The 23,271-nt window shown below is 39.1% G+C and overlaps 1 protein-coding gene across 17 annotated transcripts in view; it reads right to left on the bottom strand.

Annotated features, from left to right (window-relative positions):
• Nucleotides 1-1,011: 1,011 nt before the first annotated feature.
• NRG1 (neuregulin 1) overlaps nucleotides 1,012-23,271 on the bottom strand; it is a 1,133,309-nt gene continuing 1,111,049 nt past the window's right edge. For 6 of the 17 annotated variants that reach the window (XM_017534988.2, XM_037741067.1, XM_017535012.2 and 3 more), the window contains 5 exons: nucleotides 14,554-14,656; nucleotides 12,114-12,240; nucleotides 9,225-9,355; nucleotides 8,245-8,451; nucleotides 1,012-5,213 (listed from right to left, as the gene is read on the bottom strand). In XM_017534988.2, the coding sequence (XP_017390477.1) occupies nucleotides 4,559-5,213; nucleotides 8,245-8,451; nucleotides 9,225-9,355; nucleotides 12,114-12,240; nucleotides 14,554-14,656 (1,223 nt within the window). In that variant the 3' untranslated portion in view covers nucleotides 1,012-4,558. Of the gene's footprint in view, nucleotides 5,214-5,618; nucleotides 5,761-8,244; nucleotides 8,452-9,224; nucleotides 9,356-12,113; nucleotides 12,241-14,553; nucleotides 14,657-19,435; nucleotides 19,460-23,271 lie in introns of all 17 variants that reach the window. The other 11 variants (XM_037741063.1, XM_037741074.1, XM_017535035.2 and 8 more) reach the window with 4 other exon arrangements.

Raw genomic sequence — 23,271 nt, 5'->3', positions numbered from 1 at the left:
GAATGTATTAATATAAATAGGAAAAACTAGCTCAGTCAAAAGCTACAATTTAAATCTCCTGGACATCCAGAATGTCTGGAAATGATTCTGGTGGAGCAGTAACTAGGTAATAGGAATTGCATACATAGATGGAGGTGGATGTTGGTGGGAAGTCTCGGGTTACCCCCTAACTCCAAAGGAGGCCACTGTTCACCCCAAAGGATTGCTGACCTTTGCTCCACATACTTCGGAAGCTCTTAACCTAATTGTAATAAAGAGCAAAATGCTTGAAATACATGAAAGGTACCATGCAAATATCTATTTGTTAAAATATGGCTTTTGTCTAGGTTAATTGCAATATGAAAAGTAATACCCTCATTTCTATGACTCAGTCTTAGAATATGAGAATTTTCTCATGTAAAGGCTCCTCCCTGAGCAGTTAGATAGACATGAGTTTGATTTGTTTTATTGACAGAATAAGAGGAATGAACCCAACTTGGTCTTCTCCTCTTCTAAAACTGTGAATCCATAAATTGTGGGCCTGATGGAAAGCCAATTAACTGGCGCTATAGGGAAGAGAAGCGTGGCCGGGTCTCAACTGGCTGCCTTTTAGGCCACTACGGGCCATTGGACTATTTGAACCATGAAAGCATTTTTCTTTGCCTTTCGTGATTGAATGGCACATTGACATTTTCATTAGTCTGGGGGAGTTTCTTACTGTCACTTCAAAACATAGCAACAGCCAGGATCCAGGCAGTCATGCCCTAAAATATTCTCTATTATCGTGTATGGAAGAAAAAGGAAACATCATACTGTCTGGTTGTGTGGCCTCTTCAACAAGGAAGAAAGTGATAAACAGCACTGACAGGGAGAAGATGATTCGAGAACAGGCGGTTTGGCAAAAGTGATGGACAGACAAGATGATCAAGGGGTTCACAGAACACAATCCTAAATTAGCACAACTATGGGAATGAGATGAAAGGTGCTGGTCTAACAGACTGAAGCTGTAGTCTGCTGAGCAACACTCCCAGGTCTCCACAGAGTAGCATTTTTATTGCAGTATGTCTTTCATGGAAAATGGACAAAACTTTAAATAAATCACAATTACTTATTGCTTAGTATTTTGAATAATAAATTCTTTAGTTTATCAGTACCTCATGGCCTTCAATGTGCATTCTTCAGATAGTTTCAATTACATATACATTCTTTCTCCTGAACAATAAATTATTCTTAAAAAAAAAAAGGAAAAGATACATAATTTTAAAGCAAAGAAAAACAAAAGAACATATATTTTTGACATTTGTCTTAAACTTATATGAAAACAACTCTATATGTTAGATGCTTAAATATAAATAATAAAGGACATTATGTTATTTACAATGTTACACAGTAAGTTGAGAGGGTAAAAACTGACATTAACTCATAAAGACAGTAAATGATATAAGAAAACATCCAAGTAATGTACAATAAGTATTTACAAAAGAATATATAATAGAACTTGTGATATGTGGCCATTTCCTTCTGCCTACATTTCTCTTCAGTGTTTCATAGGTCTTTGCAGATAGAAATCTCTGGCTGGTGGAATGCAGGCAGTATTATTAATACAAGATAAGACCAGGCCTTCCTTATTTTCATCAGTGTGAGCCATGCGCCCTTTAACCCCAGGCCATAAGAAGGAGTAGTTACTGAGCAAGTTACCCTGGATAAACTCTACCTATATCAAGACAGTCACACTGAAACAAGAAAGAGATAGCAGGTTTGGGACACATTCACCGACACAGAAGGCCATTTTGTAGAAACTAGAATGCTGTCCAGGCGCTCCTGGGGGCAAAAGTCATATTAGGCAGGAAGGGAAAGTAAGAAAGTGAATCTTAGGTGAGACAAAAAGAGTTTTGCATATATTATGCTCCACTGCATACACCTCAGTGGAATATGATTTTAGACCCAGGAAACAAAGATTCTGTCAAAATCCTGGGCAATTTCTAGTGCCTTAAAACCCAAGATAGCTTTCCATATGCTGGAAACACAGGTTCACACTACGATTGCCACTGCACTGCCTGAATTTATTAATAGAAGTGGCTGAGAGTGATGTGACAAGCATCACAGAGATATCCCTGTGAACACAAATCTAGTGGCCACGGCAGGTGGCCCTGACCAGTTGGCCTTTCTTACCAAGGGTTCAAAGGCTGTCCCAATTATAATAACATGCCACCTCTGTGAATGATCAGAATCAAGTTGGAAATAAAACTTCCTCTTGTCTTAAATTTTCATATATATTTGCAATTGGAAAATGTATAGCAATTCTTATAGTAAGAAAAATGTTGCTCATGGTTCTCAACAGAAGGTTCTATTTATTCTCAAAATTCTTCCATAATGGGACATCTGAGTACCCCAATGCCCAAAGAATTTGAAACTTGAATTTTTAGGGTTTTAAATTTATGGTAGGAATTTCTTTATTAAAATAGCTAAGGATGAGTCAAGGCCTTCAAAGTCAATGTTAAAATAATTTAGAGAACTTCACTGGACTGACTCTCTTCTTCCCCATGCCGTGAGCTTACTCATTTCTGCAGAATTGAAAAATCAGTACAAGTTGACAGAGGCTTCTCAGTGTAGGTTAAAAAGCAAATGAGGATACCATCGAGCACAGAGAAAGTGGCATGTGAACAGTGATGGAAAATCTGAGATACAAAATACTAACAGTAACTTCAAGAACCTGCAGAGAGCCATCTCTGCGGATTGCAGAAGCATGTGGGAGCATAACATGACTCATGCCCAGCCTGCATTTTTCTGCTAAGACCTACTTACATGTCATTTCTCCTTTTTAATGTTTAACATCAAGATTTGGTGAAGAAATACATTCAGTTCACTCACAAATAATAAGCAATGACTCTCACTGACTTCATGAACCTCCCCCCGCCAATAACCTGTTTCCCATTTGTTTCACGGCACCTAGGAGGCTACGTGAAACCTAAGCCCCAGCCCTGATTTCACAGATATCAGGCAGGCCATGAAATGGGTTCTGTGTTTCAAATAACTTTTTTCTTCCATTTTCCTGAATTAGCAGTTATTTCAAATGTTAATACTTATAGGTCTTCCTTTGATTTACCATCACAAGAGAACATGCAATGTTTAGACCAATCTTAGTCCTACGTTATGACAGTAAAGCAGAAATTAAAGGAGGCGGGGGAAATGGGTGGTGGAGCCTGTTAATGGAGAGGTCAGGACACAGGTGGGGGTCACTTCTGCAAGTAAAGGTGCAATCTTTCCAACAGGATCGACATTTCCTGATGAATCATGACTTGTGGAAAGTTCTAACTAATCAAAAATCACATACACATCGGCCATTCCTGATAAAAATGTTCATGCACAGTTATGACCTGATCAAGGCAACATGGAAAAATAAGAGAAAAATAAGGGGTAGAAAGGGATGATCATCCACATTTTAAAATTTCAACCGAGTCATCAAGCTTCTCTCCACCTATATGGTCACTCCTTCTGAACACTCTATGACGGAAATATTTCCCTATGATGACAAGTCACTGCTACGTATAGCAGGCACGTTTGACTCTAGAAGTACTTCAGACAAAATGCTGCATGTGCTGTCTGGCCTGGACTTTTTGTGCCACAATATGCCTCCTTCTGAGCCGAGAAGACACAACCAATCACTAGCTCAAAATCAGTGAAAAATACAAGTCAGAAATGATTGCACCTTTATCAGCTGTGCTTTGATCTTCAACTAGAGAAGCCGCTGGATCATTCCCCCAGAGAGAAAGTGACACTGAGTCCTCCTGTAAGGTGTTAGATTTACCCTGATAGCAAGCCAGAACCCATTTGTCTAAGCTATCCCTAAAACTGTTGCTTTTTGTTAAGAAAAATAAATCCAAATAAAGTAAATGAAAGCTCCTTTTAGTAAGAGCAAGCTGTCTTCTGATTAATAATATAGTTTTTTTTAAATCACAGTATTACTTTCTTCCTAATATTTAACATTACTTAATGCGTTTTCTTGCTGTATTTAATAGTAGCATGCTGTTGGATCTACTATTATCTCAGAGCCCAATGAGCAAACCTTTGGCTGGCAGAGTAGACACAACTCATTTCATATTCTGAAAGCAAAGAAAACTTCATACACGAGAGAGGCGTATCGGACGGATGTGCCATTACAAGACATACTGATCAGGTGCTACTACAAGCAAACAGAGGGACAGTTGCAAGTCTTGCAAATCATACATCCAGTCAACATCATAATGCAATGCACAAGAAGCCAGCAAAAACTGAATCTATGAGAGGGTTTGCTGAAATACTGTGGAAAAGCAATCACTGTAACTGTACAAAACTTGCTCTCGACATAACATAACATAAAGGCACCATTGATATCTTTCTCATTTTGAAATACTGTAAAAAATTGCTACATATGGCACATAACACATTTTTACATACATATATTTAATTTATAAAAGTTTTTTTTTCCTGTTTTCTATTTGCAGAACTGCTAAAATAAAATAAATTGTTTAATTTAAGGTGGAATACTTTATTATATAAAATAAAGTTTTACAGGTGAATCTATGTGTTTATTTAGGTTTTATACAGCAATAGGGTCTTGGTTAGCAACTACACTAGACAGCCTGGCCTGGATTTCTTCCTGTGTCGAGAAGCGGCCTGCTGGGTTAGTCCTGCTGTCAGCCAGGCGGAAGGCAGGTGTTGCCTCAAGACTGGCTGCCAGGGGGTTCTGTATGCCCAGGAAAGGTGTATCTTCACCTACTCTTTCATCTTCTGTTTCACTCTCTGAGTTACTGCTCTGGGAGCTTGTGTTGCTGTCCACTTCCAATCTGTTAGCAATGTGGCCGTTGGGCTTGGTTCTTTTGGCCCGCCGGCTATTGGCGAGTTTATTAACAGGCTCCTGGACTGGCTCGTACTCCTGGGTCGTTTCATACTCCTCATCCTCCACTATCCTCAAGGGGCTAGGGGGAAGGCTGTTACTGTCATGCGCGGGGTTGTGGTGGAAGGAGCTGAACTGCTGAGGGTGATGGTCAAACTTCTTCTCCCGCAGCCTTGGTGGTGTCACGAGAAGTAGAGGTCTCTCTTCTTCCACGAAGGGGCTGACCGCCATGGAAGGCATGGACACCGTCATGCTGGACACGGGTGGAGACATTTCCGAAGGGGGTGATTTGGGGGAGCTTGGCGTGTGGAAATCTACAGGTGACATACGAGCCGGGGTGGTCATGGCTGACACATACCTGTGTGAGCACAGAATACCCTGCATAAGTGTGGTGGAATAAGAGGCACATAGCAGGGAAGGTAAGGGGACAGAGTCATGATATTACGTCATCAGAGAACAGAGAATTTCTATTCATTGTTTCTATTCATTGTTCTAATAATTGCTCAATTATTTACGCTAGGAAATTCCACACCCTTGGAATAGAAAATTATGTAGCCAAGAGTTTCCTCACAGAAGTGCATGCAAAGATCAGCTAAATTGCCTAGCTCATCAAAGCCTTTGGGATTTTCAATCTCATCACAATTATAAATAAAGGCATATGAGCCAAGACAAGAAGGCATTAGGTCCTAGAAACCTCTCAGCTTATATAAGGACCAAGGCTCAGGGATTCGGAAGGGAAAGAAGTATTACTTAAATACTATACCTTCCTAAAGGCCAAGGGGTCTTAGAGAATGAAGCCCAAATGGGGAATGGAAGAAGATCTAAGATGAGTTGCTGATAGCTGGATCTGCATGCATTTGGATCTGTGTGCCTTGTTTCTCCTTAGCTCAGCTATAAGGTTATGTCTTATGAAAAAAAAAGAGCATAGTAACTTAGATTGATTCCTGACAACAGTGTCATACATTTGTGTGCTTTTCATTTTTTCCATGAAATGCAACTAGTTAACATTCAAGTTGGAACTATCCATCCCAGTGTCCAACACAGTCAAAGGTAAGCCTGAGAGAACCTAATCTTGGCTTCACAGTTACCCCAATGGAGGCTATGTCCAGTCTTTGGTCTATCTCTCTTCCAAACTCACAGCTACATCAGTCTTTGGTTAATGTCTTTCAGGATGCCCCAAGGATTGGCTGTACCAGGTTACCTTCTGTCATGCTATGTCTGATACTGCTGAGTGATTCTTGCCATCAGAGCACCGGGCATATTGGTTTCTCCACACCATGCTTTCTTCCCCCAGTATAAGAAGGCCTAACTTTTAGCATTGAGGAAGATGTGGCTTATTCAGAGTCACATTTCTCAGCTTTTGATAAAATGTTGCCAATGCACAGCACTAAATGACTCTTTTCTTCACACTGGCATTCACAGAGTCGAATTTGGCATGACCTGAGATGACACTGAATGCCATCATCTGAACTCTCGCTAACAGGAACAGAAAACCTATGAACCTCCCTGCTTTTCCATGATTCGCAGTAATACAGATGTGAGAGTTAGCTGTCTCTAAACCGGGAACCTGCCTGAGAAACTGAAATATGCAGGTTTTGAGTCTTCAGACTTTTGGTTTTGAGGGTACTTAAATTAAGCTCTCAGGAATGCTAATTCAAATTCAACCAGCGTATAAAAGTGATTCATCTTTTCTCTCCATAATCTCTAGGTTTAGGAATATTTTGTAGTCCTAGATACTGTCTGGAAGCCCAGCACAGCAGGGAAATGTAAACATTTAAGGATAAATATCACTTGTAGTGATGAAGAAATATTTCATCTCTAACTTCCTTTTCATGTTTCAAAAAAAAATTGAAATAGAATTGATAGATTTCTTTAACACATAGATATGGATTTAAGACCAAAGTTTTAAAACCATTTAAACCCTGCCTACTTTTCCATTGATTAGTTGCAGGGAAACCTCTAATTTCATAAATTTCATAATGTTCTAAGATATCATTTTTGAGGAAAGTCCCTTGAAGAAGTAACCAACAGGCCTGCAAGCCCAGAACCTGTCATTTTTTATTGTAAGTACTTCCCAGCCCATGAGTGAAAAGAGTCTATCAAAGTCATCTTAGTCTACGTGTGTAACTACCACATAAATATGGATTTGACATTAATGTAAACCTTTTAGTAAATGGTCAAAGATTAGACTGAGATGACAATAAAATAAAGCAAAAATAAATAAAATACAATTCGGCAGACTTGCAAACAAACAGGTAATAGCTTACCTCTGATTTCATAAATTCCATAACGTTCTAAAATATCATTTTGGGGAAAAGGCCCTTGAAGAAGTAATCAACAGGCCTGCAAGCCCAGAATGTGTTATTTTTTACTAGAAGTACTTCCCATTCCACGAGTGGAAAGACTCTAGCAAAGTCATCTCCACCCATGCAACTACCACGTAAGTAGGGATTGACATTATGTAAACCTTTTAGTAAATGGTCAAAGATTAGACTGAGATGACAATAAAATAAAGTAAAACTCAGTGGACTTGCAAACAAATAGGAACAGGTAATATCTTACTGATGGGCTAGAAATACTGGTCATCTTCCAGCTCAGGTGAAAATGGAGAAAGAGAATCTATGAATTCTATAATTACTATTTAATATCTCTTTTGTTTACTTTCCTCTATTTATTTTACCTTTGCTATAACTTCCCCAACCCAATCCAATCTCCCCAAAGGAAAGCCAAAACATTTTGGAATAAAGGGCCGTCTCGAAGGTAGTATCTGCTTTGAAAACCACCTGTGAAGACTGCCAGACGCAGCATCCAAGAGATTTATTTATTCATCCTTCTTGGAATTTCATAAGAGGGATACTATAGGGTGGAAGGCAAGCAGTTGCCCCCCCTCCATGACATTCAGCAATGACATAGCCCTTGATTTGACTTAATTGAGGCTGGAAGGTAAGACAGGATTAGCAGATAAGAACACAAGGCCAGCTCGACCACCGAATCAGAGTTTGGATAACTGGCAAACTGGAATTATAGAAGGGTCCTTATCAAGCATTGATGCCATCTCTCTAATGTTACAACTGAGGACACTGAGACCTCGAGTGGGTCTGAGCCCATGGCCAGAGCTGGAAACTCCATATGCTGCACCTTCTGCATCAAAGCATCCCAGCTCTTTAAGAGTCTGTTGCCTGTCAGTCACTGGGACGACGAGAGAAGCTCAGAAGAAATAAGTTCCATCAAACAAAGAGATGACTTCATCAACTAGGAGCACTCCTAGAACAGGTAACTGCTGCCCCTTATTCTGATTAGAGTAGATTTCCTGAGGTGAGACCGCAGGTGCTCACGGGGATTCTCTGACTGAGTTTCTCCTCTGCAGTAGCTTTGCCCTTCGGTTTTACCTTTCACTATGAGGAGAGTCTCGGTAGGAATCAGGGGTTTCTCTGGCATGCCTGAGGAAGCTGTTACATTCACGAGGGCCTCCTGTGCCATTAAGACGTCCTCTTGGGCCCCCAGTTGGGCTGCTGTGCCTACTGTTTTCTACGGATGACATCATGATTACAGAGTGGCTTTCCGAAAGTATGCTTTCAGTGTGTCCGTTGCTCCAGCTGCGGAGGAAATGGGAGAGGCAATGTGATATTTCATTCAAAAATTCTATGCAAAAAATGGAAATGAAAGGAATGGATTCTGACAAATGTTTCAAACTACTGATGCATCAGATCGCTGCAACATCATTTGTTGCCAAACAGAATCGCCACAAAGATAATTTGCTATAGAGAGGATCTTGATTCAGTTTGGCTTTGTGAGGATACAGTATACTCACTTGTTCACTCATTCAATAAATATTTATCGAATGCCACTCCGTACGGTATAATTATAGTCTCTCTGTTCTTGGAGTGGCTTAAAGAAACATTTTGTTGTATGAGATACATTTGGAGGTCTAGCATTGCTCTTGGTAGAGTGAGTGCATTCAGATGACGATCACCAAGGCATTTGAGAATTTAGGGTTCTGCTGTTTAACCAATTCTGACGTGCACTTCCCAGGGCAATCCAATTGCTGAAAGGAGTCGACTTCTAAGTATTATGCAGAGCCAAAGACAGACTTGTCGCAGGGTAGCAGTAGCAGGGCATGAGTAAAGACAATCTCAGGTATGAGAAACAGCGGCCCTGTGGAGTAGGCATACTTATCTCTTTTTGGTAATGAAAAAATTGAGGTTCAAATTTATACAGGAATTAAGGGCAAAGCCAGCTGATTTTCAAAATCTGTTGCTGCCCAAAGACCATCCATTTCATGGCCCCTTTTCTTAGTCAGTAATACCAAAAGGCAATATACAACAATTCATTCTGAGAGAAATGCCATGGAATTTTCAGACTCTCATACCTGTGGCTAGGAGTCTGGGTAACAGTAGTGGAGTGATGGGCTGTGGAAGTATAGTGACTGGTGGAAAAGGATGTCTCTGCTTCTCTTTCAACAATCTGCTCACTAGAGATGACGTTTTTAGATACGTATTGCTGGATAAACAAAAAGACACAACTTGAAGATTCATGTCAGTCAAAGTACTAATATTGTCATGTAAATAAAAATACTAACACTGTAAATAAAAATACACAAACACACAAATTTAGTCTTGTACACGTGCTTTGTAATAAATTCCATTTCCCCAATGACCAGATGGAAAATCCTGTCCTGGACTACCGTGGCTTTTAGATTAGATGAATAGTTAATTAAAAACTCTATGGATGTACATCCAAAGTAGGGCCCACCATCCCAAATACATTTTATCAGCAAAAGACCTATTTCTTCTATTTTATTTTTAATTAAATAACATGACTAGAATTCCATACAAACATTCATCCAATATTCATGTGTTTCATGGTTATTGTAAGTTGAAGACAGCTAAATGCTATTTGACTGAAACAGAAGCAGAGAGATGATAGCTTGTATAATTTCAAATTTCAAAGCACTAGAAAAAAATAATTTTAAACCTCTATATTTTGGACTCACCTTTCTCTTTCCATTTCCTAGTGCCCACGTTGCCTACTAATGTCATTGAAATGTTTAACTTATTATCAGTGGTAGGGCTAACAACACTACCGATAAATCTGAGGGATTAAACAATTGTCAAGTCACACATCTTGACAAAGCACATAATATATGGAGGACATTTCTATTTAGTGCAGGTAGATTCTACTTTCTTTTCTTTCTTTCTTTTTTTGTTTTTTGAGATGGATTCCTGCTGTGTTGCCCAGGCTGGAGAGTGCTGGTGCAATCTTGGCTCATTGCAGATTCTGCCGCCTGGGTTCAAGCAATTCTCCTGCATTAGCCTCCAGAGTAGCTGGGGTTACAGGCACACGCCGCCATATCCAGCCAATTTTTGTATTTTTAGCAGAGATGGGGTTTCACCATGTTGCTGGTCTCAAACTCCTGACTTCGGGTGATTCGCTTACTTCTGCCTCCCAAAGTGCTGGGATTACAGGCACGAGCCACCACACCTAGCCAGATGCTACTTTATTTTCATCAGCAAACCACAGTAGTTTTTACTGTTTCTATTAGGGAGGGAGGCCTATTTTGAAGTTGCGTTTTAAATGCTGTTAATATTTATACCAAATTGAGTTAAATAATAAGAAACCCAATAGAAAAGAATACCCTTTTATGAAATAAGGCACTTTATAGTCTGATGGTCTGTGGGCTCTAAATATATTCATGAAGATCCAAAAATATACAAATTGAATTATGCTTGCAACTCTAGCTGTTTCTTATAGTGGAAAGGCTATTCCATGTGGATCTTCCTGGGAAGTACAGCTAACCTGATTTAAGAAAAGGATTCCCAGTGACCTACTTCTAGTCCCTGCACCATTTCACTATTGCTTCTTGGAAGGCAATGTAAGCTCAGTGAATCTAATGAAAATAATACTTAATGATTATTGAACACTCACTAAATGCCACTAGGCTAAGTGCTTTATGCAAATTACCTTATTTAAAACTCACAAATAGTCTCTGAAGTAGGCATTGTTTTTAAGTCTGTTTTTATAATGAAGAAATAAGGTTGAAAAAGATTAAAGCCCAAAGATATACCACATGAGCAGTAAATGTAATCCATGCAGTCATTCTACCTTTTATATATCGTAACATGTACGGGGACAGATTATAGTTCCTTTTGTAGCAAATATAGTTATCAAACGTGCAGAACATTGTGATGAACACTGTTAGAGGGTGGAAAAGCAACAGAGTATGTTGACCTATAAGCACCTTACTCCAACAAAGACTTGAAGGTCTTTGCTACAAGACTTCCTGATAGTTTAGTAACCATCAACTCTGTAGTTGGGTCTATGATATATCTGTTCCACTCAAAATATACTTTTTTTCTATAGGATAGAAAATGGTACTTCAATAGAATCTTCAAGCTTTGTGTATTATGGAAAAACTATACATCATAGTGATAATTTGTAAACAGGAGGATTATGCTGGAATAGAAGGAGCAATAGTCCAAAAGCCAAGAGATAGTGCAGCTCTGACCCTCACCTGTAAAAAAGAGAGAGATTTGAAAGATAGTGTCTTCAAACTCTCCAGAGTCTAATATTCTATGATCTAGTTGTATTTTTTTTTTAAAAACTGAATGCTGAGTTTGGTACAGTATAAACAAAATATTTTAATGATTATGGATACGTTTTATCTGGAGAGCTTGATGTCACTTAGAAAGGGCCAGGGAAGAAGCTGGCGTGACACTCTTCTCCTTTTGCTACTGAGAAGCTTGTTTGATAAGTCACTTGACCTTTCCACACCCTAAAGGAAATCAGAATCCTTTGGATATCATAATCAGTAAATCATAAGGCACTGTGACGTACCCCTAAGAAAATAACTCTAAAGCTCTTTGCTCAGTTATCTGTACTAATCAGTTATAGACTGGAGTAGCCTGTATTTCTAAGATATATATATATATAAAATTCTTTTATATTATTGTACTATTAATTTTGTTTCTTCCCCCCCCCCACGCAAGCCCCAGCTATAGCCTCCTTGCAGAACAAACTCAACACTATTATTCCAACCCCTTAATGAACACTTTATAAGAGGAAATGTGCTGATTTTACAGTAACCAAATCCACTTTAAAAAATGTTCCCATTATTTTCTCCTGGCAAAAACTTGGATTCCTGGAAGCCATGGTGATTAATGGCAGCAGCTAAAAGCTTAAGAGCTTTCGAAAATAAACTTCAAGGCGTCTGAAGAGAGGAGAGAGGCTCAGTTTTTTCCACTGGCCAGAATCAACGTACATTCACCAGCTGGACGTTCTCGGGGGGTGGGTTGGGATGGTGAGGTCCATTGGCAATGTTCATCATGTTGTTTCGTTCAGACCGAAGGCTCTGCCGAAGACGGTCATGAAGCTTTTTCCGCTGTTTCCTGGACATAAAAAAGGGAGCATTTATTTTTCTTTTGATTATGTACATTTCACAGTGGAGCCAAATCTTTATTCTACCAACACCTATGAGTAATTCAAGGCAATAGACTAGTGATGAGGAAGAGGGAAGGGAGTGTGTACACTCTATCCCAGAATAAGTGAAATCACACATCCTTACTAAATAGATTTTAAAAGCCATATGGGATTCTGATGGAAATTTAGTGATTTTTCTAAAAAAAAAAAAAAAAAAGACATAATCATATGAAGAAAGAATAAATAAATTAGAATGATTTGAGAGAGGCAGCATTGAATTGCTGTCAATAGCATGGCATTGCAGTTGGACTCCTTCACATCACTGCTCTGGGCCTCAATCTTTGATCTGTACAATGGGGAGAAGGCAGAACCTGCCTCATCAGGTTGTATGAACTGAGGGAGTTAATACACAGGCAGGGCTGAGAACAGCGCCTACTGCACACTGAGCACTCAAAATTGCTATCCGGGCCACGTGCGGTGGCTCACACCTGTAATCCCAGCACTTTGGGAGGCCGAGGATCACTTGAGGTCAGGAGTTTGAGACCAGCTTGGCCAACATGGTAAAACCCCGTCTCTACTAANAAAAAAAAAAAAAAAAAAAAAGAGGATAACACAAATAAGTTGATAATTGACTAAAATCCCAATGTTCCTAATCAATCCATCTTTGCCTAAGTCTTACAAATGGACACTTATTTCTTAGATAATAATTTGTGCTGGGCTGGGCATGGTGGCTCATGCCTGTAAACCTAGCACTTTGGGAGGCAGAGGCAGAAGAATCACTTGAGTCTAAGAGTTTGAGACTAGCCTGAGCAACATGGAGAAACCCAGTCTCTACAAAAATTATAAAAATAGCTGGGCTGGTGGCATGCACCTGTGGTTCCAGCTACTCAGGAGGCTGAGGCATGAGTATCACTTGAACCTGGGAGGTGGAGGTCGCAGTGAGTTGAGACTGTGTCACTGCATTCTAGCCTGGGTGACAGAGCCAGAATATATCTCAAAAAAAATTGTGCTATAGAATTTATAAGACTGACTTCATTTATAGTTTTTCCTGGGGTCTCTTAAGGAAATGAACTGAGTTTTGAATATACACAGTTAGCAGTTTGTGATGTATCCCATGTATATGAGTGAGAATGTGGACATATTGTGCCAATGGATTTTGGCACAACTGTAACATGATCCTGCTCTGGTAATGCTTCTTGTCTCATTAGGCAGTGAATACTGAGATGGAATCTAATGAGACTCACTAGGTCGATTCCATGAAGGCTTATCTCTATCACTTAATTCCGGCAATACATTACATCATGGGATATTGAGAAAGTACGATCCATGCTCTGGATTTTGTGGTAAAAGCATATTATTTTTCTTCCTCAACACAACATTCAGATTATGAAAATATTTCCATGGATGGTTTGGCAAGAGAGTATTAAGAAGCAACATTCTTTCAAAAAACCTTGTTAATTTAACATTATATGAGACTTGAAATGTAAGTTATATGTATGAGAGAAAAGTGAAGAGAACTCATGTCACACAGTAATTGAATTTGTTAACATGGACCTAACTTAAAGGCCAAATATAGGGAACCCAAATCTATTCTAATGTTTTCTCTTTTATTTTTTCAAAGAAAGTTTTGCTTGATTTTCCTCCCCTGAGATTCCTTTTGTACATCTTACACTGTGAGACCATTTATACTGGCAACCTAATTAGATAGAATTGAAAAGTAATCACTATAGCTCAGAAAACTGCATTTCAAACACCATGAAGGGTTTCCTTTATTGGGTAAATTTTAGTGTAAATTGAATTTGTTCTCAGTAGTCCTTTGACCTAAAGGTACTACTGTACCTCTAATGCCTTCAGTCTCTAACTCATGAAAGTTTTTCTTGGTGCACATTAGTTTCTTTAGGGGTGAAATTGATTATACTAAGCCCTAAAATGGACTTTTGGTTCCTTCTGTCTCCGTTTAGAACAAGGCACCTTCACTCCACCTCACCCATATACATGCCTTCCACACAAGACTGTCCCTCCAGCTCTTTATCCACTTACTCAGGGGCTGTGGACATTTATCAGAAATCTTTAAAACACTTTCACATGAATAGGCAAAAAGCTTTCTAGTTCTGTGTTTAGGAGATATCCTCAAAATTGATTATTTAGAGGAAGTAATCTTCCCCCACCCCCTTTTTTTAATCCCCAAGACTAAGCTATGGAGCTCAGATTCTGCAAAGCACTGGCCATCTAATTTGTCTCTGCATTAAGGAGCGAGAAAGGCATGGAGGAGGAAGGTTTACTTGGTTTTGCAGTAGGCCACCACACACATGATGCCGACCACAAGGAGGGCGATGCAGATGCCGGTTATGGTCAGCACTCTCTTCTGGTAGAGCTCCTCTGCCTCTGAAAAGGGATGAGAGCAGATGTCATGACAGATCATTTCCATTCGCCAGGACTGACGACAAATGAACAGTGGGCATGCTGCATGACATTGTCCATGTTCACAAGAACATTAAATACATGACAATTCTTCATGTTGACACACATAGCTAAGGTACAACATGCTCTGCACTTATGCTTTGAACATCAATAACAAAGCCCACTGGGGCCATTTACTATACAAATACTATACTCAAAAATTATCTCTAATTATAAGTTATAGATATATGTAGTTGATAGTAAATTATAAATCATAAACATTAATTATAAAATAGCTATTGGTTAAAACTCTGTAGTTTTTATTTTTTGTAAAGTCTCTTGCAAAATAAAATATAAAAAGCTCTTGCAAAGACAACAGGAGTCAACACCAGTTAAAGGAGCTGGGATTGGCATCACTGGGGCCCTCCCTTCCTTGTTCCTTCCTTCTTTATCCCCCAGCCCCTGGCCTTCTTGTATTTCCCAGCTATTTTATATCATCACTTTATATCCAGTGGTCTTTACAAAGAGTCATTCTAACTTAAATGTATTAAATTCAAAGACATTTGCAAAATGAACTTGGCTTGTAGTTAACTAGTAAATTGAGTCAGGCTCTCTGCGATTTAGCATTAAAATGTGAACACAAGAAGGAATACAATATGAAGTAGCAGGGCACTGTATCAAAGAAAATCTCAAATGATGCATAGGACAGTCCAGGGCCCAAATGGAGACTTGTCCTTTGGAAGCCAATTTTAAATACTCCACCAATTGTACTGAGGAACAAGTTTATTTGTCCAAAGAGGTCACCAGTACAAATGATGTGTGATTTGGAATAGAGTGCACATTCATACATTGGCCAACTTGGCACATGAGCTAATGTAGGTTATACTCAGGAAGTATGATGCTTAGAACTTTGAACTGAAGGTGTTACTGCACCCCAAATGCAATCATTCACTAATTCATGGAAGTTTTTCTATTTGCTAAATTAGTTTCTTTGGGGAATAAGTTGATTATACTAAGGTAGGTCAGGTTCTTAACAAGATTTGCTGATTTAATAGGGACCATGATCCCTTAGGACCTGAGCTTTCAGGGAGTCTAATTACATTTATTGGAAGATCTTCACACATTCACTCAGAAAGAGAATTCAACTGGTATGAAATAAGCAGTGTAAGCTATTTACTTGCCGTTATGATCAATAAATTGGTCAAGAACTGGGAAATACTGTACAAACAGAGCTGACTTATCTGCACATCAACAAGGAACCCTTGAGGCATATTTTCGTATTATATCAGTGGTGGCACAACTACACCTTTTTCCCTTTTGAGAGAGGGCAGCTTAGAGGAAGTTTTCTTGAAATGAAAAAGTGAATTTTAATTTCTAGGATACAGTGGACCTTATCATGAAACAAAACATTTCCTACAAGCCGAGTCCATGATAATCAAATTCCAGTGAACAGGTCAAGAACATTGTCAAATCAAATTAATATAGCACTGATTGATTATTAACAGGAGGAGAAGGAGAAGAGAAATCAGTAGGTAAAGGACTAGAATGCTGCATAGATTACACCAAAACAAATCAAAAGGGTTGGAGGTGGATAGGAAAAACAAACTGAGAGGACAGACAGACTGACAGAATGACAGAGAGACCAAGGAAGGGAAAACAAGGTTAAAAGTTAAGGAGCCATCTGAAGTCCCTGGCACAGCATGCCTGATACTAAGGGAGGAAAAATAAATAAATAAAAGAAAACCAGAGAGAGGAAATGTTTGGGTAGGAAGAAAAGGTGGATGCAAAGTTGGAAGGGTCATTCCATACAGCATAACTCCTAATCTAAGCTAGCAGTCATGTGGAAGCCACAGTTAGAAAGCGAAGCAGCTGGTGCATTGCGGTGAAATAATGCACCAGGAGATATTGAGTTGGTGTCACGGATTTTTTTGTGTGTGCAGCAAAAGTCAGATGAGGACATGGAATGTGAGTGCTTACATGTTAATTGCACGTGTCTGCTGCCTCCCCTCCCCCATAGCCACAGAACAGGGAATTAATTTCTGTGAGGTATTATTTGGTTGCTGCTGCTGCTATAGCCTCCCTTCCTGATACCCTAATCAGGTTTTAGAACACATCTAAGAAGCAGAGCTGTCACCTCATTGGTCCTTCACCCTGGGACCCAGGACGCAGAGCACAGCTCCTTGGCTGTGATGAGTTGGTGAAAAAATAGGAGTGTAGCTATTCTTGCCAAGAGATGAAGGCCCTGTCTGACTGTCCTCTTTTCTTTACCCTACTGTTTTCTTCTTTGAAGATGGCAAGCCTGTGGTCATTCTTTTCTACTGACATCTTAACATCCTATCTTTAGAAAGAAGCTGAGAAAATGCTTCTGCAAACTTCAGAAATGGAGACATGGGCAAGGGCTAAAAGAAAAAAGGCATCATGCATACTGTCATGGATTCTTTGGACAAATTGTCTTTTGGTTGCTGTTAATTACAGAAGAATAGATTGAGCTGCGCTTGGAAGCATATGGTGCATAATGATGGGTGCATTCTCTCTACGCTGTGTAGGCAGACACATGTTTTCCAGTAAAATGATCATTTCATGGAAATAAAGAGGTAGCTCAGTAAAGGCCAAAAGGTAATGTAACAGCACTAAAATGAGCTGATTCAGGCCAATGCCCATAGAATACAGATGTGGGATTAAAATCCTGTATTCACATCAGCATTGGCCAGATATACTACAACTCTCACCCACGTTTCTATTTGATTTTCTCATAGTTTTGCTCAATCAGGTGATCCCACACTATGAATGTGGTCAAGGAAAAATACTTGGCGAAAAATAACATAAACGATGAATTCTTTAACCTCTTTTTTTGCCATATTATTTTCTTATGTGTCAGGTCAATTGAAGAAGAGCAAATTAAAGACAGGGCTAAAAACAAGAGTCTCTCACTCTGATTGGTGGGTCTGTCTCTCAATGAGCAGAAATGCCCCAGAGTCTTCATGGTTTGGCTGGACTAACGTGTTTCCAGATCATGGACATTTTTCAGTCTGATCTGGCCTGGCCAAGACCCAGAGCCCTTACCTTTCTCAGTTGTACTTGACCTTTAAGGCCTGATTTTCCCTGAAGGATGCGATGAACTGGTTTTGTACGCTGGCCAGGCTGGAATTATGAACCTCTGGAAACTGTACCTTTGAAAAGTGTCGGGACAGCAGCACCCTGTGTCCTTCCTAACCCATAGAAGATCTTACTGAGGGGGAAGTTATATATCTGAACTATCCTTCACTTCATTGTTGGGGACAGAAACAATAAATTCTATAGTCAGACCCTCCAGCTATAAAATGAGAAATATGCTGTTAAGGATAGAAGGGTATTGGTAATGGCAGAATTTTTTCCTTCCCTGCAGAATAGGCCAATGATCTGTTTCAGAAGTGGGACAATTTTTTTTTGTTGCGGGAAGAAACTCCAATAGATAGCTCCCCTCAGTAGACAACGTGCTCCCTATAACAGAGGTGCTCCCCTTGTGTTTCTCCCTCTTGGGAGACATTCTGCGATGCACAAAGGCCCATTCACATGCATTTGGGGGCTTCTCTTCAAATTGATAGTTTACTCCTGAATTTTTTTTTTTAAAGGAAGAAGTGGGCAACCCACTGGGCAATCCCTGTAGCTGCTAGCGCTTGCAACTGCCGCATTTCCCACAAAGTGTGGAAACTACATTATGTGCAGACTGCCACGTAATCATCCAAAACGTGGCAGCAGCTGTAGGATGCCCCTGCTGCATGAGGTCCCTGAAGCCAGCGGGATGGGGACCAGATATTCTGTGAATCAGGACATTGTGTCGCTGACCCAACTAAGGTCCAAGACTGCATGCAGCATTGAGAAAGACAGGCTGGCCTGGCCCTGTGGAGTCACTGGGAAGGTCGCACAGCTCCTTGCTCCCCAGAGACCAGTCTTCAATCCCAACTATGAGGGATGAAGGCCTTCGGAAGGAGTGTGTCCAAATTTTACAGATTCATATATTTTTCTTTTACATTCACAGTGTGAAATTTTCTATTTGATTACTTGTCTGGATAATCTTCATGACTCAAATTTAATTCCATTACCACTGGAATCTCCACCTAAAATAGCACAAACCTGATTTCTTTCTGTCTTCGATTTCCTTCTTATAAGATAATGAAGTTGACTAGGGTGGTGCTTGAGTATCTCCAGAAAATCTGAGTAATTCAAGTCTGTGCATTTAATATGTGTTGTAATGTTAAGGGCGTTCTATATACATTACATTGTCTATATTAAATAGATGAGTTTTACATTGTATGTCAAAATCCTACCAGGCTAAGACGCCGTGTGTTTTTTAAGCAGATGGATTTAAAACATCTTTTATTCTCAGGACACTGGGTAGATTCCCCCTGCATCCTTTATGTACGACTATATAAAAGACAGGACTTATGCGCCATTACATAAAGGATAGGCCTACTATCCAGCTTTCAAATAACAGCATAGCCAGATCCAGTCAGTGGGTTAAGCAGCATGGGATATATGTGAATTTGCAGCAGTTTTAAACTCTAAGTGAAGTATGCTTGGGAATCTAAACCCTGCTGCACTCAGTAACATTTCAGTAAACTAATCATAGATTGAACGCAGAGAAATCATTGTTATAGCTGTATGATCCCTTCTAAAGGAAAAGGAAATTAGTTAGGAACTGAAAGGTAAGAGTAGGAAGGGAAAAGATTTCAGCTCATAGGCTCTAAATTCTGCAGGCTAAAAGGAATGATGATTGGTCCATACCCATAAATTCAATCCCAAGATGCTCTGCCAATGCAGAAAGTTGACAAAAAAAAAAAAAAGAAAAACATGAACAAAAGACAAAAATACAGAAAAAAAAAAAAAAAAAACAACAGAAAGTTGACAAAAAAAAAAAAAAAGAAAGAAAGGGACAAAGTTTCAGAAAAGAGCATTACACTGCACTCCAAAACACATTACACATGACTATTATGGCTCTCTGTGCGTGCACATTGAACCAGACAAATGGTGCGTGGTTAAGAAGCAGTGCTCAGGTATGCCTCTGTGAGTGCACATAGGGAACGTCTCTTTTTACGAGGTGTGCAAAATACCAGCACACTATACCTTTATTAACCCTTAAAAGACCTTACTGAGGGAGAAGTTATGTCACTGAACTATCCCCTTTACTATTTCCTTGTTTGGGAATGGAAAGATTATTTTTAAAATCAGAAAAGGCATTTGATACTATTTAATTCCTTTTTTTAAAAGGCAGAAGCAAAGTTCCAAGGAGGTGAAATTCTTTTTTAACACACACTGGCAGAGGCAGGAGCAGAAGCCAAGAGGATGGTAATTTGGTCTGAAAAATGTTATCAGGTTGGACTTGGATTTTTTCATTGCTTGTGGGTAGTTGGTCTCGAATACTTCTTGCTCATTGGTTATGTATTTATTTTCTTAGCTGTATCTCTTTTACTTCTCCTAATCGTCCACTTTCCTCATCACTTTTCTGTTTCATTCACAGAAAGTAACAAACACTTCTGCCTCAAAACCCCAAACATAGGCTTAGGACACTGCAGATTCCTAGTTTTTCTCATATAAGTTCTGTGTGGCATTGGGCAATTCAATGCCTCACTTTTTAAAACTGTAAGAAAAAAAAATTAAGTGGGAAAGATCCAATTCTCAGGTCTTTCATCTTAACTTGTTACTCCTTTAAATAACAGAGAACCAGCTAGATCATCCCTCCAGAATGCTGGACTCCCATGCACACAGCCACTCAGAGGACCTGCAGGGCTGCCCAGAGAAAGGGACTCAAAGGAATGAGCCAACAGTAAGCAATCCTGGCAGCTGGGACTCCAGAGACTCCAGGATTGCAAGAACAGCAGAACCTGCAGAGACTCCACTGAGGAAGTGGGGGAAAATGAGGGCAAAATAAAAAATCTCCAGGGATGACACTTTTCATTCTCAAAACAGAAACAGATAATCAAATTTCATGATGTGGAAGGCTCTAGGACTTCCCTTCTCTCTGTGTGAATGTGCACATGCACATGCATGTTTGTTTGGTCAGGAAGTAGGTAGGAAAGAGAGATATCAACTGAGATCTATATTTTCTTTCTTTGATCACTGCCTCTAGACGTACGAGGCCTATCCAATGATATGGCAAGGTATCTCTTAATTTTGAAAAAATGCACTGGAGGGGTGTTTCTCTTATGAAAACTTGCATTTGGGCATGGTAAAAGTACCTCATGTAGACAGGGAAAAAGCAGGAGATGAGTGTGCTGGAATCATCTTGGTTTCGGGTCCTGCCTCTGCTGTGGACCTGTTTAGTGCCTTTGGACACGGTAATTTTTTATTAACAAAATATTTTTTAAACAAACACATGCCTCACTGGACATCCCTGGGGAGTAAAGGAGCCAAGAAATAGGTTGACTAACAGCAAAAGGGGTTTAACAACTTAGGTAGCAGACACATCAAGAGATGGACCTTAGGCCACTTACTGTATTCTCATTTACTCTTGGCTAATTTCATAGCCAGAAAAACTCTGTAAGCTCTGGGGATACTTGGAAACTTAAAAACTTGCTGCCCTTTAAGGAAATGAAACTTCCTAAATTTTTAAAAAGTGTGTGTGTGTGTGTGTGGGGGTGTGTGTGCACACACCCACACACACACACACACACACCCATGTCAAAAAGTACACTGCGTAACAAGGATAATGGGAAGCATTATATATAATAGTTTCCTCTGCCTTGGGTCCAGTATACAGAAGCAAATAACTTAAATTTTTCATAAATTAAAAGCTAGCGGATTTAGTTAGGGTTAATTTGGCTGCACAATGTTCACAGCAAAATAATTTATTCAGATCCAAATAAATTTCTCTTGCCTCTGTGCAACACTCAATTGATCAAAAATTGGTCATTTTTCTCCCATTTGCTTTCTTCATACAAACTTTGGAACATCAACATGAAAACATTCATTTTCCAGGGAAGTCAATAATCAATTTCCTTACTCATTTCCATGAAGATGGGACCCAGCTTTTCTTTCTAGAACCCCCTCCCTCTCTTGCCTTTTCCTCCTACCAGTCAGTAATAATTTAAGGGTTAAAATCAAGCGATGTCTACAGAAACTCTTTCCAGAGAGTCAGGATTCCATGCCTACGTGAACACTGCTCGTGATCTATGTTAGTTGCATAGAAAGCTTGGTTAAGTCTTCAATAAAATTAGTAGCATGCCCATGCATACATATTACTGCATTTACAGTTTTATAGGTAAGTCTGTCAGCCTAACTAGAATTTCATTTCACAGGAAGTCATTCATATCAGGCAGCTCCAATTTCAAATAATTCAATGGGAAATTGGTACTTAAAACTGGAATCTCTTCTGGCCATAAGCCCTAGCAAGGAAACAAGCAGAGGAAACATGCATCAGTCATTCTAGACCCAGAGCAAATACTGCTCTAATTTATTTTTACTATTGGTAGCTACATTTCTCTCATTGAGTCAAAAAAAAAAAAAAAAAAGCAGAATACACAAGCACTTTTCATTTTATGAAGAGGTTATTACTTTCTATCTGTTCTACTTAATCTAATGTTGGCCTGAGCTCATTAAGGATCACAGGCTTCCTATTGAACTTCTGCTTACCCACTACATTTTTCAAATTAAATTAATAATTCAAAAACACAAAGTTTACTGTCAACAATCTAGTTTCCTTTTCTACATGTGATTTCCTGCTGTGCTCTGAGCAATATAAAAAATTAATTTAAATCTAAGTCTTCAGAAACTATTAAATGTTGACTCCCTACTCCTTTGTCTTAGGATTTTATAATTGCTGGAGGAAAACTGATTAACCCGTAGGTTAATTTAAATTTTCAATTGCATTAAGGAAAAGAACAATAGGAAAACTTTCTTTTGCAAAAAATTATATACCCATGCAATTGTGGTTTCTGTTAAAATCTGAAGACATTTAGGATTTTATTCTTTAACAACTTGGGCCTGTTTATGCAAATCATCTCAAAGACTTAAAATCTTAAAGTCTTGACTTTCTGTACCGCTGAGATTTCTAAAGGAGTTCTGTCAATGCTAATTCTAAACAGGACCAATTTAGTGTCTTTTAATTTTAGACTTACCTTAATAAAATGGAGATAGTTTTTTTTTTTCACATATGCCAATCCGTAGTGTCACTGGGCCCTTTGAAATGTTAACAGGAGACTTTCTCCTTAGTTCCAACTTCCATGCACACATAAGCACACTCACAAAACACACACACAGTGAAATCTCACTAACACTCGGTTGGAATTTATGGCAATTTTGTCACAGGTAAAATGTTCCTTTATTCTACTGTTAGAAGATACACATTTGATAAATAAGAATAATTTCAACAGGTTTTTAAAACATTAAGAAATCCATGCAAATGATGGATGCACTTGTAACCTGTGATTCAAAACTACTTTTAAGGATATCTGCTAAATTTACTTAGTGTGAAAAATGTTCCTAAAAATTCCAAAATTAGAATCTTTTAAAATATTCTAAATTTGAGCTATTCTCTAATTAGGTCCTATATGTTAGTTTATATATGACATAACTTGCTCTGTACTGCCCCTAACTATTGAAAGCGTGAGTGCTTTTTCTTTTGT

Source organism: Cebus imitator, unplaced genomic scaffold, assembly GCF_001604975.1.
Source record: "Cebus imitator isolate Cc_AM_T3 unplaced genomic scaffold, Cebus_imitator-1.0 Scaffold5, whole genome shotgun sequence".
NCBI lineage: Eukaryota > Metazoa > Chordata > Mammalia > Primates > Cebidae > Cebus > Cebus imitator.
Note: the sequence above shows the minus strand (reverse complement) of the source record. Positions and strands in the feature narration are given on the sequence as shown.